This window comes from Aulonocara sp. 'chitande type north' Nkhata Bay, linkage group LG7, assembly GCF_057382095.1.
Source record: "Aulonocara sp. 'chitande type north' Nkhata Bay isolate Kocher_YH1m ecotype deep benthic linkage group LG7, A_spYH_male_GT1.1, whole genome shotgun sequence".
Taxonomy (NCBI): Eukaryota; Metazoa; Chordata; class Actinopteri; order Cichliformes; family Cichlidae; genus Aulonocara; species Aulonocara sp. 'chitande type north' Nkhata Bay.
Window position 1 is genome coordinate 16473376 of NC_141350.1, and position 18705 is coordinate 16492080.

General features: G+C 40.1%; 1 protein-coding gene across 2 annotated transcripts in view; it reads right to left on the reverse strand.

Moving 5' to 3' along the window:
- Window positions 1-15164, reverse strand: part of LOC147324900 (1-phosphatidylinositol 4,5-bisphosphate phosphodiesterase zeta-1-like) — a 21149-nt gene extending 5985 nt beyond the window's left edge. Inside the window, exons 1-9 of one of the 2 annotated variants that reach the window (XM_086299053.1) lie at window positions 14843-15164; window positions 12756-12948; window positions 10858-11059; window positions 8065-8209; window positions 7652-7804; window positions 5794-5982; window positions 5429-5585; window positions 4277-4393; window positions 646-818 (exon numbers count right to left, since the gene is read on the reverse strand). In XM_086299053.1, coding sequence (XP_086155179.1) covers window positions 646-818; window positions 4277-4393; window positions 5429-5585; window positions 5794-5982; window positions 7652-7804; window positions 8065-8209; window positions 10858-11059; window positions 12756-12942 — 1323 coding nt within the window. In that variant the 5' untranslated portion in view covers window positions 12943-12948; window positions 14843-15164. The remainder of the gene's footprint in view (window positions 1-645; window positions 819-4276; window positions 4394-5428; window positions 5586-5793; window positions 5983-7651; window positions 7805-8064; window positions 8210-10857; window positions 11060-12755; window positions 12949-14842) is intronic. The other variant, XM_086299054.1, reaches the window with a different exon arrangement.
- Window positions 15165-18705: the final 3541 nt, after the last annotated feature.

The window sequence follows — 18705 nt, forward strand, 5'->3', positions numbered from 1 at the left end:
GAATGTTTTTATTTTTACACGCCTTATGATCGATCATGAAACTGATATCAACATAATGATGTTCCCTCCTCTGCCTTTACTTCATGTGATCCCGCACTGTTCCCCATGCTGTTTCAGCAGTACAAAACCTCGATATCTCTCAAATCTCTTCTCATAAGATCAAATCGTGACAGTTCTCCTTATGAGCTCAGAAAAAGATATGTGACTGTGCTTTTTCGGCAGCTTCTTTCACTTTTGCTGTGTGGCTTTGTACATTACAAGTGCTGCTATTACTGTCCCCCAAGTTGCTTAAAATAATGAAGGAGAGATGATTTATTAATTGGACCCCAGGTCTAATTGCATTAGATCACTCCTGTCTCTCTTTTCCTAATTTTCTAAAGGAGATAATCTAATTAAACAGACACTCTTGGGGAGTTTTACATCATTGTTGGTTCAGAGCATCCGGCAGGAAAGTATTTAACTGCAGGCAAGAAGTGCAAGGAATAAGATGAGCTCTGCTTCACAGTGCCCTACATTGTGAGGGATATCCACACTTATACATGCACGTGAGGCACACATACCCACAGACAGTCCAGTAACGTTACACCTTAATCCATAAATGCACCATGAGTGGATTATTCAGGGTCTAGTGCTCCATAGGTGTACCTTGAGCAGCAGGTATGTTGATTTACGCTTGTGGTGGCTGCTGTTGGGATCGAAGCGCATCTGGGTGGACATGAGAACCGCCGGCTTTAGGACGTAGCCACAACCCCCGTTGTCCTGGAAAAGTCCATCATTAAGGTCCATAGGCAAGCCCGGAGACTGGAAATTGAGTGCCACTGCAAAACACCACAGGACAGTCTCTGAACAATGAAACAAGGAGACACAACACAGTGGAGCAAAAATTGCAAATGCCTAAAGCTTGTTAGATAAAACAACCAGCTTGAGATGATCCCTGCAAACCTTCTGTTTTCTAAAGCTCATTTTCATTCTGCAGGAGAGAGTTAAATTATACAATGACTTGAAATGTTTCTGCAACAATGGCTTTCATTGCATCAGGGAGTCATTCACAATTACCAACTGTGCAATGACTGAATGCACAGTGGGCTGTTCTGCTGTGCACAGTTATGTTTTGGCATGTGCACTGCACACATCATCAGTGACTACAGATTTCAGGCATCAGAATAGAGTGCCAGATTAAGTCTCTCTCTGGCTGGACAGAAATCATTGATGAGGGTTGAATAACGTATATAAATAATGCAAAGAAACAATTCGGTGTGAACCCCCATGTTGCTCTGCAGCCTTCAGCTTCTCTTTCTGTGCTCTCCCCGTGTGTTGCCGAAGCCCTGTGGATCTTCTGCTCATCTAACAGCAATTGATCCTTCTAGGCTACTGCTTTGTTCCGCAGACTCCTGCAGCTTTGATCACCATCTGCACGGCTCAGCGATCAGCGAGGCTACATGTCAGAGTCAGTGACTGACTGGCTGACTGATGAAGATGTATGAAGAGTATGTGTTAAGACAGAGTGACAGGAACACTGGCAAAGACAGTGTCAGACAGATAAGGCTTGTGACTTTAACCTCATAGGCAATCTGTTACATTTTTAAACAGAGCTTAAGGCCTGAATGCAGATGCACATGTTCAAAGGAAATGCAAAGAGCGAGCTTTATCGAAAGAGCTGATAAAACCGGGTCCAAAAGGTGACGAAATTTCAAACAGGCACGCACTGGGGACAGAGATGAGGAAGAAGGAACAAGTACAAAGGGAAAGACAAGCCTATATTTACACAGAGGGCGTATTAGGAATGAGACCCATGTTGGAACGAGACACAGATGGACACAATCAAACACAGGTGAATCCCTGTGTTTGAGGATAGGGAAGGTAATAACCAATGAACAGGAATTAAAACCAAAACAAGGTCATTAGAAAAAACAATGTAAATATGAAACAGAAAGAACGCAACAAAAAAAAAAACCCCACCAAGCAACAAGACACTAATGATGACAGAGACAAAGGAATGCAGAAGGCAGTGGCAAAAACAACTCTAAGAATGCCTAAGAAACTAATGGAAACCGACCATAACAAAATCTGGAAATGCATGATTTGCAATCCAACAACTTAGCTCTGGGGACAATGTCTCGGGGCATTTGGGCATAGTTCTCTAATATCCGGGCCAAAGTTCCCCAATCATTGCTTACAAATGCATTTACATTTTAAAGAACTCGTCACCAGACAAAAACCGTTGGCGTCAAAATTGCAATTTGACAAATGCAATCCCCATTTTGCACTCACAACCTGCATGGAACCAAAGCTTTCTCCAATGTGATTGGTCAATGCTGTTTGGACTGCAAAAAGACTGCAAACGAAAACCAGAATGCTTAGAGTGTTGCAAATATCGTCCTTTGCCAAGAACCTGTTTACGGAGATTACCTCAAGGATGAGTCATGCACTAATGCATAGTTACTCGGGGAGGACAGGTATGTCATATGGAGGGGAAAAAAAAAAGCTCTGACCGAAAGCCAGCTGTAATTTAAAGAAAGGGGGCATTTAGTGGGGTGCAAATCGATTTGAAAAAGATGTGATAACGGCCGGGAGAGGACTTGCTCTGGGGGAAAACACAGATGAAGCAGTCAGGCTGTAGATTGGAATGAAATGTTCTTTTCACAGGTAATCGACAGGACACTGGGCCAGGTTGTTCCCTTTAAAGTTTGACAGTCGGTCTTCTGGGCTGCAGTTTTCTTCATCTCAAGAGTTCATAGTGGACCGAAGTAAAAAAGCAGTTTGTTTGTTTGTGTCAAAGGTATTTTCTTTCCTGTTGACACAGTGGGGGAAAAAAATAGTTTCACACATCAAAATTGATACTTTTAGGGTTTCGCTCAAAGAAACATAAGTGAGAGCAAAGCAGTGGTTATTTCATTAAGAGTCATTAACTCCTCTTATTATATGTGATCTTTTTTTATTGCCCATTAAGATATCAATAAATACTTAGTTGCTGAATTAGGCTACGTTCACACTGCAGGTCTTAATGCTCAATTACGATTTTTGGATCAAATCCGATTTTTTTTGTCTGCTTGTTCACACTACAAATAAAATGTGACAGCAAACGCGCTCTAGTGTGAACGCTCAACGCGTCCCGCATGCGCAAAAGAAGACGTCACACACAACGCGCTCTGTTTAGACCCAGACCACACAGTATTGTTTGACTGATGGCCCTTAATGTAAAGACTTGTTTTGGACTTTACGTTTCCCGATTTTGCTTTAAGTTATAAAGTTATTTTGTTATTGACATATGGCCTAATAATCATCCTTATTGCTGTTTTAGAGGAGCGGTGCTTCAAAGGATAGTTGCAGATTTCTGTCAGAATCTGCAGATTATACAGTACAAATAAAATGTTCACGTTTCTCCAACGTTGTCTTCCCAACAGTTTCACTAACATCTACACGGGATGGCCAGGAAACGTTCGCGATGTCTTATCAGGCGCTTCTCTGGCACTGATAATTGGTGTCTGTCTTGTGTCAGTGACGTAAAAGACGGATTTAATGCGACATGACCATTCAAACAGCAGTCGCTTTCTAAAACATCAGATATGTATCGGATTCAGTACCACATACGAAAGTGACCCAGGTCGGATTTGAAAATATCGGATTTGTTCTGTTCACACTGTCATACCATGATCAGATATGGGTCGCATAGGGTCAAAAAAGTCGGATTTGATGCACTTTCGCTTGCAGTGTGAACATAGCCTTGGTGTCTTTAATTATTCTGAAATTAAACTGTTTGGGAACCATCTATTATTTATGCCCTATTCATTTCTGTAATTGGATTGGTCTAATTAATTAACTGCTTTCTAAATATTTCCATAATTCTGGCAGCCTTCTTAACTGCATAATAGATAACACTGCATGCACTTGGAAAATTTTTCTAAACTAAATGAATCTCAGAATCTCTAAACAAATAGGAATGTGCATGTGTAGAGTATATACAATCACTTTAGTAATTCCACATAACAAACCAGTTGCCCCTATTTAAGATGAAAAAAAAAAAGAAATCTTTATGCAAGATCTCCCATCTGCAATCTCTGGCCTGTAGCATCCACCTATAGGCTACAGGGGATGTTAGCTCATCACTGCCCAGTATCTCTACTGTAACGCATTCGTGAGTTCAGACGTCAAACTCTGACTCTGCTTTGCTGCTGTAACGAATCAGCCATTTCAAATGGGAGCTGTCTGACTAAAATATCTTTTGTGTACATAATGAGCGAGTATCTGAGTATTCCATGTGAGTCTTCCAACTCACCGAGCTGAGAACCGACATTCCAAAATTCCACAGGTTTATAGTTTGAGGAAGACATCCTCAAGCCCGTTGGATAAATCCTACTGAGGAACTTCTGGTTGTGTTCAACAAAATCCGAACCTGAAAGAGAGACGGGACAAACAATGCATCAATGACAATGGTCACATTAATCAGAATGCCGATTAAGACTTGACAGCTGTTGATTTGTTTAATGGAACCACATGACACATTATCTGTAGGGATTTGATTTGTCCTGAGCAGATTATAGACATATCCCACTATTTCTCATTGGAATGATTAAAATTCATTACACTACAGCTCAAGCTTTTGGTTTTGTCAACCTTAATGTGTTGTTTTTATTCAAATATAAAGAATTGCGATTGTAAAACATTGCAGAAAGTGAATCGCTATACTGTTTAATGTAAAAAAAGGGAAGATAATGTCTCAAGAAATTACATTTTGATCCATGTATAATTTTCCTCCTTCTGAGGACTGAAAAGCATGGCACACAGCTTCAGTCTATACATTATCTTTAACACAGTAGCTGTTTGATTTTCCTGCAGAGATTGTCAAAACCACCACGCTTTTGAGCTAGATTTGCAGAGACTGCTCATGGTTGCTGACACCCAAGTCAACCAGCTCATAATGTAGCTGTATGTGTGGAAAAGTGTCATTCCTCCTCAGCAGGAAACAGATTTCATTTCTCTTTATCACTTTGTTTCTCCAGTATGCTGCGGCTTAGCGGCGTGCTGACACTTTAACTGATTATCCGCTGATTTGAACCTCTGAGGGCTCTTTTCACTTCCCCAGCAATGAAAGTACGAGTCACATTTCTGGGTTTTTGTTGTCATGCTTTATTCCTTAAAATTACTTCCTTCTAACGTATATGTCATGTTCAATATGCCTTTGCTGTTCTGGGAATTTATAGCCAGTATACTGTAATTGCATTTTCCATCCGAAGACTCCTGGATGAGAAATGTAATTATGCACACTGAGCACTTTGCAAAAGTGGGATGATAAATCAAGAGAAATCTGCTGGGATCACCCGAATAATATTTTGTAACATTCACAATTACAAATACGCATCCTTTATTACTTTAATCTATAAATCCTACTTCTCCTGTTTAATGATTTCAAATCAATAAATGACTCTACCTGAAGCTTTGAGTAGCTTGCAAGCCTTCTTCTCTTCCATAGATGTGTTCTCATAACAGTTTTGATTGTCCCTGGAGTGACTAAAACTGATGAACTTGACAGACCTTGTGTATATAACAAGGTCAGACAAAGCCTCAGCTACCACCACCTTCTTCTTCTACTCAATGCATTAAGGACAGAAGAGACAAACAAAAAACACCATTGAAGTTCCAGTAACAGTTCCAGGTTGAAAGCTATGCCTTTTTGCCCTCATGCAAAATGCCTTTACCTTTACATTTCAAACATTATTTTTTGTAGATGATTTCTTTTTTCTTTTTTAAGCTGACTGGAAAAAATAAAATAAAAACAAAAACACCCTGACTTACTTTCTTCTTTGACCCTGCCTTTCTGGGAGACCAGAACTTTGCTTTTGTTTGATGATCCTCTTCCTCCTCATCCTCCTCCTCCTCACCCTCATTTGCACTCTCCTCTCCCTCTGCAGCATCCTCTGTCTCAATCTGACGCTTGAGCTTTTTATTCTTGATGAGGATCTTATACTTCAGGTCCTGGCAATCCTCCACAGGATCAAGTCACACATGAATGAATGCGAACTAACATCCACACAGCACTTTTAAAACACGCCACATATTTGCATCAGCCAAACTGTTTCTGCATCTTCAAACTTTGGGCACAAACACCAAATTTTTTTTGTTTTTTTTGTTTTTTTGTTGTTGTTGCACAAACCACCCCACTCCCACCGCTATGGTCTGCCACAAAGACGCTGTTCTTCAAAGAGTCACATCCACAGCGGGGCATACAGTACATACACACAGTTAGAGCAGATAAGAAGAAAAGCAAGAGAAGCAGCAGGTGTATCAAATCACCGAATCGAACATCTGCTCCTGCATTTCACCGTCCGGACTCCATATCTGTTAGTACTTTAAAGGGCTCTCTTTTCCAATGAGCAGCAATATGCTAAAAGCCAAAAAAAAAAGAAAAAAAGAAGAAGAAACATGGTCTGGAGGAAGCTCCACGTTAAGTGAGTGTCAATGCATGCTGTATGCACAGGCAAATTATTCAAACTAATTACAGATATGCCAGCATTAACAACTTGTAAGAGACCATATGGTCTAAAAATTACAAGCTTCATAATTTCACTTGGCCCCTTCACTTCTTGAAATTTCCATCACTTGTACACAAAATTATATAGTCTGCAGAGCTAAAATTGAGGCTTTGCTTATGTTGATGCACTTTAGGAAAGAATAATTGGTTCTTGAGGGGGGTTTCACCTCACACTGACAGTAAAAATAGAATAAAGTGGTGTAATAACATGTTAATTAACTGTGGCTTATTTCTAATCCCACAATAACTCTGGATAATTGAAAACTGAGCCAAGACAACTGGCTTTTCCATCTTTTCCACAGCTTAGAAAAAGTTGTGTAAACAGCTTTAAAACCCTTTGATGTAACTAGTAGGAGTAATGAGGGAATCCTGAAAACTACAGATTGGTTCCACTTTTATAATTAGATAGTAACTTGAGCATGTGTGAAGCTGCATAATTTTAAAACATGAAAACTGTCCCTGCTGCAGGGGTTAATAGTCAAGATGAAACCGTTAGAGCTGAGGCTCCTACGTAAGCCTGCTACTTCCAAAGTCATAAAGGTAAAAATGATATGGAGAATATGTGCTCCAAGGATAGAGCACAGCTCATTTTTGCAGCAGAAATCAGAAGTACCAAAGAGATTCTCATGAGACTGCACACATTCATCCACAAAGCCTTTATCCTCCTCGTCATAGTCAGTATACTGCAGTCTCATTGTCTTTCATACTGGTCACTTCATATTGAGCTGTGACAGATGCTTTCAAAGGAGAAGTCGGCTCGAGTGCCTCAACAGTCTCAAAGTGATGGACACTTATCAGGGTCTACTACGTTACGTTAGATTTGTGACTCTCTGAGATTAAAGAGGCTTGCAAATGCAGATGTCCATTTACCCCACATGATTGCGGAGGACAGGGAGCCTGGGAAGCCTAGGAAGGGAGACTAATGAGGCCCTTTGTGACGATGAAAAGGTCTCACTTTGTTCTTGTTTTGTTTTGCTCTGGCATACAATGAGGATTTACATGTGCAAACACCATCATTCTTCCGCTTGCAACAGCTGTTCTACTGTTAAACACAGATTCATCTCCTTTCTTTCTTTGTTTTGCTACTCACACAGCCTAATTCTCACATCTTCTGAGTCTTACATTTGGACTTGGGAGGTCTCCCGCAGTTGGGTGATCCAAGGGAGCTATCAGCAGGTTTTCCCCCAGGATAGAGATAAGATACTTGGCCATGACCTCCTGCTGCTCCCGGGAGCAATGGTTTTCCAAAGACAGAATCACTGGATAAGCAGACACCTGTCAATAAAAATCCAAACCAGAAAGAAAAAAAGAACGTTTAGACCCTATTACCAGCAACTTGACTGTTCTCTCTGTATGGTCGTACATCACAGAGAATGGCCTGAAATGCTAAATCAAAGGCAGTTTGAAGGCAAGAGAGGTTATTAATGAGAGCAAATGCTGCTCGGTAGGGTCTCTTGGCGCCCGCAGAGGCAAGAGTGAGTGAGCTGGCTGCTACGCCAGAAGCAGTAATCATGTAACAAACTACATGCTGTTACCTCAAAGGCGTGCTGCCCCACAGTGGTGATGACATCCTTAAAAAGTATCTTGCTGGTGAGGGTGTGGCCATGGTAAACTACGGGCTCCGTGTCTGGCCCATCCCAGCAGTCAATCTCCAGGCAGCGACAGCCTTTCCTCAGAGCACTGTTCCAGACAGAAGCACACACGTGTACAGACTGTATCTTATACAAGATTGCTTTCTGACGGTGGAGGAAGAAAAACTTTCACAAAGAGGTTGGGGCAAATAACCACTTTGCTTATAATATTTTTTTCATGCAACACTGACACACACTTATATCCGCCTTTTTCTCCAGACATTTTCAATCAATGCTTGTCTAGAAGTTATTTGTGTTTTAAATGGAGCCTGGCGCATGCAAAACAGCTGAAGTCTGTGTAAGCTTTCAAGTGCTTTTCTTTGTAGTAATAAAATGTCACATAAGTGTTAAATGTGGCTCTGTTATTGCAGGCAAAGTTCATAGTATCACACTGTCAGTCTTTTGCTTTCTTTGGGTGAGTTACAGCAGACAGTAAAATAGTCTTTCCAGGTGTGATGTCATCATGCCTTCACAAGTATCTGTGCTCACATTCGGTATCGGGTAACCTGCACTATAGTGCTCTGAGTCAGTTACAACATGCCCAGCTAAAACTTGAAACAGAGACACAAACAAGATTGCATAAATACGGGTTTTCTGGCAGGTTGAAGTCAGCAGTGCAAAAAGTCGATCAAAGGCCATTCACACACTTATAAAAATAAGTCTCAGTCACTGACAGATTGCTAGCTGACTACAAATACTGACCATTAGTACATTAGTGGTTTTGGGTGAAAATACACGTTTTTAAACAAATCTTTACAAGTGCCTTCAGAAGCATTTTTGAACTTCTGAGAGAGCCAAGCTAACTCTTTTCTTCAGCTTCTATTGTAATGCTAAGTTCCAAAGAAGGCTTGCTCATCTTTTTAGCTTTGATGCTTTGAAATAAAACTAGTGTCACCTTTTTCTGGAAAAAGGGGACCGAAGTGTGCAGTTCTCAACATTATGTTTTACAATTTACCTAACACAATTATCTCATATCACAGTTTTTGAAGTGAGAGTTAATGTGATACATACACAACCACAGTTACGCAATCTTCATTTTAACAAGTACCAGGGTGCATATTTTAGTATTTTTGATGCATTCCTCGTAACTAGTATACATTCACTTCATGTTATTTTCATCCCTCTCCCACCTGTGAGCTAGTGGGATTTCTATAAAGCAGCTTGCTGTTCCTGCCAGTTTGCTTTCCTCTCAAGATCATTGCATCATTATCTAAGTAAACCAGAGCTCTCGGGCCGCTGGGTTGAAGGGTTCGCTCTACCAGTCAGCCAGGGAACTCAGCACTTTCACTGGAACCATAAATACAGCACTTCTGCTTCCATCAGCCTCTTTTGTAATCACCTCCATTGTCCCATAAAGGCACCACAGCAATTTCACTGTCTGCCTCAGCACAGGACTGGGTCAATGAAACCAGAGCGCAAAAGAGAATCCAAATGACAAACATGTAGGCCTGGAGAAGGAGACTAATGTTGTGTTGTAGGGCATTTAGAGCTTCATTGCAGCCATTTTTTGTGTTCTGCTATTTTGCTTTTTTTAAAAAGATTTTTTTATTTGTCATAATATTTTACTGGTTAAATTTGCTAATTTGCAAGTAGACTTTCACCAGTATTGGCATAATTTTACATATAAATGGGTTGTGCAAAAATGTTACAATCTATAGATTATTTATTATATGACGTTTGCTATTTCTTGTCACTAAAGGCATTTGTAGCACCGAAAAGTAAAAATTTTAGAAGTAAAAAACACCCTTCAACTATGTTTTGGGTTATGACGTTAGATCATTTGTCTACAAGAGGGCACTCGGCAACTTCTCTGTTGGCAACACATGTTTGAAAAGGCACATATACAACAACTAGTCGATTCTGTGCAATGCAACAACAGGCACCACAAGGTACTTTATAGTGTAAGGTTAAAACCCTAAAATAAATGAGAAAAAACACCAGACAATCAGAAGACCTCCTATGAGCAAGTACTTGTTGACAGTGGGAAGGAAAAGCTGTAGTGCTTAGTATGTGGTACAACCTGTCAAAGAATGTGTGTCTGTGCAATGGAGCCGTGCAGTTTATGAATACAGTTTGCTAACCAAGCTTGGAAGCCTTAGCTGATAACTTAGAACTCTATTCTTCTCATTTAAAGTAGCTCACTTCTGGCTCCAAAAAAATAAATATACAAAAATAACATGGAGAAGGCCAAAAAGATGAGTCAGAATTAAGAAACCGATGGGTAAGGTCATATTGACTACATCCATCTTTTATATACAGGCAGCAAATACACCAGGAATCATAAAAAAACTATCTTCAGAGGCAAGAAGAACAAAGCGTCTAAGAACTGTTGATATATCTCCCACAGAACCCTGATCTCCATTTCATAGAGTCAGTCTTGGATTATATGAAGAGACAGAGGGCACTGAAACTTAAAAGCAAAGGTTGGATACACCAAACATTGATTATATTTGTGTGTGTGTGTATGTGTGTGTGTGGGGGGGGGGGGGGGGGGGGGTTGTTTCCATTTGCTGTGCTTGGTATAGCATACTCAACTTATCCACTAAAACCTATTTATGATATAATCTGTTCAAAGCATTCTCAATTTAACTTCAGTGCCTTAAAACATATTCACAGTACTCCCTCTGGCATTGGGCGAGGCTTTTTAAAATACTGCTAAGTGAAGAGGAACACTGTATGTAAACATTGCTTCCCTACCTAACATAGGCATCCAGGCTACTTTGCCCTACTAGCTGATCTCCGGTCAGGTAGGTGTTGTGTGATGTGGAGATGAAATAGCTGGTAAGAGGCTGGTCCATGTCCTGGTACACTGATGTGTGGGCCTGGTTGAACACACAGCACTCTTTGGACTCCATGTACCTGAGGAACCCTTCAAAGGTCATTGAGCTGTTTTCTCTGGCTGGAAGAGGAGGAATTGAGAAGACTTAAATTTCATCTTTAAGGATTAAAAAAAGAAGAAGAACAGCATCTACAATCAAGCCAGATAACTGCATTTAATTTCTATCTATACCACGTTACTTTAATAGTAAAACAATAGTCCTTCTTATAACATCTCTGGTAGAGTTACGGCTGGTGTGTTATAGATATTCATAAACCATTCATAAACCTCTTTGATGATCATGCTAGATAATAAAGTTAGGGAATCACTAAAGTCATTATAAGTCATCCTCCTACAGCCACAAGTAGCTGGGTGAAATTTCGTGACAGTCCATCAAATAGCTGTTTAGAAATTTGAAATTAGATTACAGCAGAGGACTGACCAGTGGAGCGTCTCCAGAGCCATGATGTAGCCTCTGTGAAGTTTCTGCTGGTAATGAATTGTGATGTCACAAGTGTACTGTAATTGTCTTTAGTCTGAGGTGGGAATAAAACTCATGCAGCTGAACAGTCAGCTCAAATGATGAATTTAATGGAAAGAAATCTGACATTAAATTAAAAAAGAAAAAAAAAGACTGCATTTCATTTGGGTGAACCAGCTGTGGGTTCCTGGTATTGTGTAAGCTGATTCAGTGCCATGTCTAACTTCATTAATAAAATATCTTTCACCACCATCAGAGCTCTCCCTGCTGTGACAAACTGTCTGCTGTGAAAACGGTTGATTTTACTGACTACACTGCTGATGGTTCATACCAACTGTATCTGCTTTTACATTTAGCAGTTTGGATGATTTTCTGATTTATTTTGAATAAAATCACCAACTATGGTATGATTTAATACGTTGTTTTTTTTAAATTGCAATTCCTCTACGAATAACTGAGTTTGTTGAGAGAAATGTGTGATACAGTTTTCATGCAAGTGCAGAAAAAGAAAAACATGAGCACATTTGTTTATGCAAAGAATGGTAGAAAGTGAGGTCTTCTGTTAGGGATCCTTAATTATGACGCAAATCTGTATGAACATCATTGGACAATCTTATTTAATTCAATTACTCTCAAACTTCAGTAAAACAGTGGGTTTATTACACTTTAAAAAGAGCAGAAATATATCTTTGAAATAAAGTGGAAGGACTTTTAAAACCTATTTACTGTTTTTAATGTTTCACACCACAGTTGGCATGTTTGCAGTTTTGTTGTGCTTGTACAATTAGAATGGAGGTCTGGAAACTTGATTTACTTGAACTTAATAATAATTCAGAAGAAGTAACATCAAAATCATTTTAAAAAACTGAACTCAACGTTAGTAAACTAAAAGTATGTGTTTCGACAGCTCTTGTTCTGATAATTAGTGAAAGACAAAAGTCTAACTGAAATTAAAATTTGATTAATTTGGACAGCCCTGGCTTCTGTGTATTAATGGCACAGACTAGTTGTAAGTCTTTTATCTTCTCTGTTTTGCTGTTTGTGTTGGTGTGAATTAGCCCACAATACATTGGAGAACATCCATTAGCCAGGTCCATTAGCCTGAGGCTGATGTGCCTTACTCTTCCATTTGTTTTTCTTTCCTTCTTTCATTTTGCCAGCCAGGCATCACAGCCTTTAAATTCTCTTACAACTAAATTAGCATCCTTACGTGACAACACCAAAGAATAGAGTATTTTTCCCATGATGATGAACAGCAAGGCCAAAGACATTGTCCACATTTCTCCCTTTACTCACCTGTCTCGTTGATCTCAAATCTATCGATCAAACTCTCTGCTTTTTCTTCATTTGCTGTGAGTTCCTTCTGCTCCTTGTGGAGGAACGTCAGCAGTGCACGGGCACTCAAAGTTTCCAGTCCTGCAGCGTAGACTTGGTAGAGTTGATGGATTTCAGCTCTCCTGGAGGGGGGCTTGCTTTTCTTCATCTATCCCTGTGCACAATTATACAGCCTTGCAATCTCTTATTGTTACTCTTATTGCTCTATTTGTTCTCAATTCCAGCTCCTACAGATTGGCTGTTTGCCCATGTAAAACACAGATTATAATTAATCAGCCGATTACAGATCATTCTGATCTTAACTCTTATGTGTCTAAAGCCTGTCCACACAATCAGTTTCTTCTGTCGAACCTCTCTATCAGCGTGGGTAAGACGAGAGGGCTGTCAAGGGATGTCAGGGACAAGATTTTAGACCTACAAAAGGCTGGAATGAGCTACAAGATCATCAACATAATGAGAATGTGGTGAAAGGTGGTGGATCAACCCAAAATTACCCAAGAGGAGTGTGTTAATGATTTGAAAGCAATTGGGACCACAGTCAACAAGAACACACTACACTGTAATGGTTTGAAATCTTGCACTGCCGGCAAATGTTCTACTGCTCAAGAAGGGTCTTTCAGGGTCCTGGTCTTAACTTTGCCAGTGAACATCTAAATGATTCAGAGAATGCTTGGGAGAAAGTGCTGTGGTCAGATGACACCAAAAGAAAGTCAACCTGCGATTCTTGGAGGAACTGAAATGCTGCGAATGACCCAACACCATCTCCACAGCATGGTGGTGGAAATATTATGCTTTGGGGCTGTTTTTCTTCTATTGGTTCATGACAACTTCACCGCACTGAGGGCCAATGGATGGGAGTACTGTAAAATGTTAGGTGAGAACCTACTTCCCTCAGCCAGAACACTGAATATGAGTCATTGATGGGTTTTCCAGCAGTTCATGGAGTGGTCTAACTTCTGTAAAGACTAGTGGGCCAAAATACCTCCTGACTTACTGCTGTACTTACCAACAGTGATTTCTCCACCAAGTACTAAGTGATGTATTGCTTGGGAGATCAAATACTTTTTCTTTTTTTTTAACTCAGTGACATGCAAATCAATTCATAACTTGTATGTGATGTGTTTTTGGTTGATATTTTGTCTCTCTCCATTAAAATGGAACTACCATAAAAATTGGAGACTGATCATTTCTTTGGAATTGAAAAAATTGCAAATCAAATAGTACGCATGAAACTTAGGAATGCTCATGACTTTCTGCAACACTTAATTTCCATAATGATAGTGTTGAAGGAAGAAAGTGTGAGATTTAGGCCCATTTAAGACTTAACAGCTTAGAATATTTTTCATGTCACCTTTTAGATATTTTACCTTCCCGTTTCAGAGACACAATACACCGCTTGCTCTCTAAAAATACACAGGAAGTAGTGAGTAGAAATGTCAAGCCTGAGATGCATCTCAGCATTTACCTCAGCTCACTGTTAAAACACTACTTTTTTTTTCAAACTCAGCATGAGAGAGAATAAAAGAGAAGCCACGGTGTTTGCTCTAGACAAAGTTCTCCCATCCTCTCATCCTCCATGCCTCCCCCCCCCATCGCCCCCATCTCCTGTCTGTATCTCTTCCATCAAATACTAAGGGTACATCTCTGTGTAACTTTCTCATTTTGGTCCCTCTCCTCTCCCTGTCATTCCCTTCAGTCAGTGAGACAAAAATGTCTGTGACTTTCTCTGACTTTGTGTGTCTCTTTCCCTCCACGGCTTTCATCTCTCTCTCTTCTGCAGCCCTTCACATTTGATTAATAACTGTCCAGGAAAACTTGGCAGTCTTACATAAGATATATATATATATATATATATATATATATATATATATATATATATATATATATATATATATATAGTGCAGCTAGTCTATTCTCACACGGACTAGCTGCACTATCTAGAAAAGAGCTGGGGGAGAATTAGTTAGCTTAGATGCTGTATCGTTTTGAGGCTAAAATGTTTCAGACAACTGTTTCCTGAAAACTCGATGTCATAAATGGAAACCTACCTCGGATATGGAAGCTCTTGGAGTCTCTGTAGTATAGGTATTTGGAACAATATCGGGGTAAAAATAAATTAATAAATAATCTCGGTTTTTAGCGAGTTTCTGGGGTAGTACACAAAGTTGTTGCCATAGTGACAAGACGTTGTCGTTATGAGGTCAAGTGTGGAAAAAACACACAGGATTATACGCCCTATGTCTTTCTAGCGCTCACATTGCCAGGCATCGAGGGCGGACTTGCTGGTACCATAAACAATATAAGAAAGACACTTGGCACCTGAATATGAGAGAATTCTGCATCAGAGAAAAGGGTAGTGTAGGGCCAGCTGTCGTTTCCTGTGGACACAGCATTTTAAAATAGTCTTTATGGGTAGTCAATGAATTATCCAACTGCTGATTCTTCACAAGCAGTGTGTATGTCCTGGTGACCACTGAAATTGTAATAATTTTAATAATGCTTTGCACTGAATGTCCCTCCCTCCCTTAGCCTGATCCTGCTGGAGGTTTCTTCCTGTTAAAAGAGTTTTTCCTTCCCACTGTCAGCAAGTGTTTGCTCATCCAGGGCCATTTGATTGTTTGGGTTTTTTCTCTGTCATTGTAGGGTCTTATATATGCTTAGAGAGAAACCCATATCTGTCCTTCTCATGATTAAAGCCAGTCCTGTAACCTGCATAGCATTAGGAATCCCCCTTGGATGGCACAAACATACGCTTTACCCCACATTTAATTTGGTAAAATCTTCTCGCCCTATTATCCCTTTTATAGAGGAACTCTGATAATAAATTATGTAAAAGAAGAACTTTTTGCCTTCATGTTCCTGCCCGCATGGGGACAGTTTCACAAAGACATTTTTATAGTTTCAGACTGCTCAAAACTTTGCTAATGCAAGTTAGGCACTTTCACAGTTCATTTAAATGTACTTGAGCTAATTAGTGCTAGGCAGCAACCTCCTCTGGCTCATTTGCCACTTTTTATATTTTAGAATTCCCGCTATGTAAATGAAATGAATTCTATAAGGTTTACATAATTAGGGGCGTGGCTTTTTGAGTGACATTTAACTAATACCAACAGTTATTTACAGCTGTTGGTATCAAGCAGGTGTTTGATCCACCACTTTCATCAGCTAAGTTAAATCTAACCTTTAGTTCATCTCCTGCGACTGAATTAATGGTATATTATTAGCCGTAGCTGCTTTATACTTCATGTTAGCGATGTACATTCTAATCTGAGACGGTGTGAAGGATTTTTCTTCTTGTCCATTCCCCCAATCATTAAGTCTGATTGCTCCCAGATTTGGAATAAAACAGGAAGTGAATGATGCTCCCAAATTAAGTCATGTTTCCTCTGTAAAACTGGAATATTATAATTGTGCAAGAGTAGCCGTGAGATAAATGTGTTCTTCGCACTTCAATTTTGATTTGGCTCAAATGCATTCTTGCTAACAGTTTCCTCCAACAGGATGGTTATTTGAAGCCGTGATATCTCCAGTGTCTGCTACAAGTGCTACAGGGTGTACTGAGCTACTGTATGAATATATCATGCAAATATATGCCGATAGAACAAGACACTGATTTCAGCGGTATTCGTTTTGTGGAACAAAGTCCACATTCTCAAAAATGCCACAGTGGATGAAAGTGTGAATACATCATGAAACTAATCTATGCATGTGAATGAAGTAAGCATATCCACTAACTCTGTGTTGGTTTGACAAGCACTTCCTTCCTGGTTGCCTGTGTAAATCTGTCTCCTATTGGCTGGTGTGAATCACTGGTGCACAACAGCAGTCATTGCCCAGTCATAGCCCTGCGAAGTAATTTCTGTCTACACCAGGCTTTAATGGTTTGGCCTTGGGCTTGTCAGAACCATTGGGCATACAAGTTTGATGTGATAATTCCCAGGCAGTGAACTTGAAGCTCCGTGTATGGCCCCATGTCTCTGCATCACTGCACCTCCCTCTCCACAGTCTGTTAGCTGGGCTCACTTGGGAGCACACTACGCTTGTGTACGTAGCTTTCAGGTTTTGTGCCTCTGCTTGTGCGCATCTGTGCATTCTGGAGAGTTGATGATGGTGAATACAAGATTAGCAGTTCATATGTGTGCTTCTCTAAGTGTGTGGGTGTGAAACAAATACTGCAATACTGTCCTGTGCTAAGATCTTGGTTTGATATCATCCCAGGGCTTAAGTGCAAGAGTGTGTCGAGACAGAGTTACGGCCACACCTGTGGGAGATGTTCAAGATGAGAATAGCTGAAACCCCTGCGCCTTTTTTGAAATGTGACTCTGCAGATGAATAGGGGGTAGTGTTGGTGGGGGTGGCGGCGAACCATTTTTCCTTTTGACGGTGTATTCCTGGCTGTATTTAAAAGCGCTGATTTGGTATTCATTGGCCGATTGGAACTTTGAGTCAGACAGCAGAATGCCAGTGGTAATGCCTGGTGTCGGGGGATAACTACAGCGGCTCAGTGCTGTGAAGCAACCAAAGCTCTAGAATACACTAAAGCATCTATACACAGTTAGAGCTTATGTGTTTTTACATTAAAAGTAAAGAGGATTACTACAATGGTATACACTTCATTAAAGAGTCATGTCTGCTTTAATGTAAATAGGCTGTGGACAATACGTAACAGTCTGGGAGATGTCACTCTCAGACTGCTACTTAGACTGAGGTTGAATTGCCTTGCAAAATGAGATTAGATAGGTAACTGTGAAATTGAGGAAGAAAATAATGGGACCCAAAACAGCCAAGATCTAGATCTAAAGTAACAGAGGTAGTTGGCATGCCAAAAATAACAAATAAGCACACAGAAAGGAAAAAACCCCACAGGTATCACAGGAAAACTAAACATGGCAACCCAGTAGACTGAGGAACACATCTTGTCATGACCAGAAAATTAACAGAAAATGAACCCAAATTCATAACTGCTTAGTATTCCTGCTATCTCATTCCAGTGATATTGTTATTGCCCTGAGCAAATGGCCATCTGTTGGAGAAAAAACTCCATCCAGCAGCATGCAAGTTGTTGAGGCATCAGAGTTTTCATTCTCTGACAGTGCTGCTGTGTTGAGGGAGGCAGGCAGTTGGTTATTAGGAGAAATTCCAGCCCAGGGAAATCAGCGAGTTAAAGCTGAAGGCGGCAGAGATGTTCATTTGTTATTCAGCTCAGGATCAAGACAGTGGTACAGATCTGAATCTATCCTAAGGAATGTGTAATACTGATACATGCAAACAGTATGCAAGCGTGCATGCAGTGACAGGTCTGCCAAATCCAGCTCATGCCACTAAAGACAAATAATGGTTACCGAGAGCCAGTCTGACAGAACAGGAATTATGAGTTCTATAGACACAGACAGGGAGGTATTATCAACACAGACACAGAGGCAGGGTATTATCAAAGCCTGTAGAACGTCTCTGGTGTCTTACTGCAGAGTTCAGACGATGCCACAAGTTCCTCTTTAGTGCCTCTCCTGAACACATTAAAATCTTTTAAGAAGGAACTGTTTATTTAAATGGTTTTGCCTTATATGTTACTTTGCAATTTGTCAAAATATTCCAGCTACTTAAACTGAACTAAATAAAATTAGCACTGTATGTATGTGCTACGCAAAACAGTATAACTACAAGATAATTAGAAAGCACCTTTATGAAGTGTTAATTTAATTAGCCCATTACAAATTATAGCACAATTGTCAAACTTTTGCTGACTGCTATTTTAATTATAGCTGGTTTCAGCCAACGTGCAGTGATCCCCAGCAAATTACATATCCCCTTTCTGTCTCAGTGTGCTTTCCCCATCTATTTTCTGGGTCCATAATAGCCATGGGAGATTAATTGTGTCTTTTAGCCTCACTGACTGCCAAGAGTGATGTGG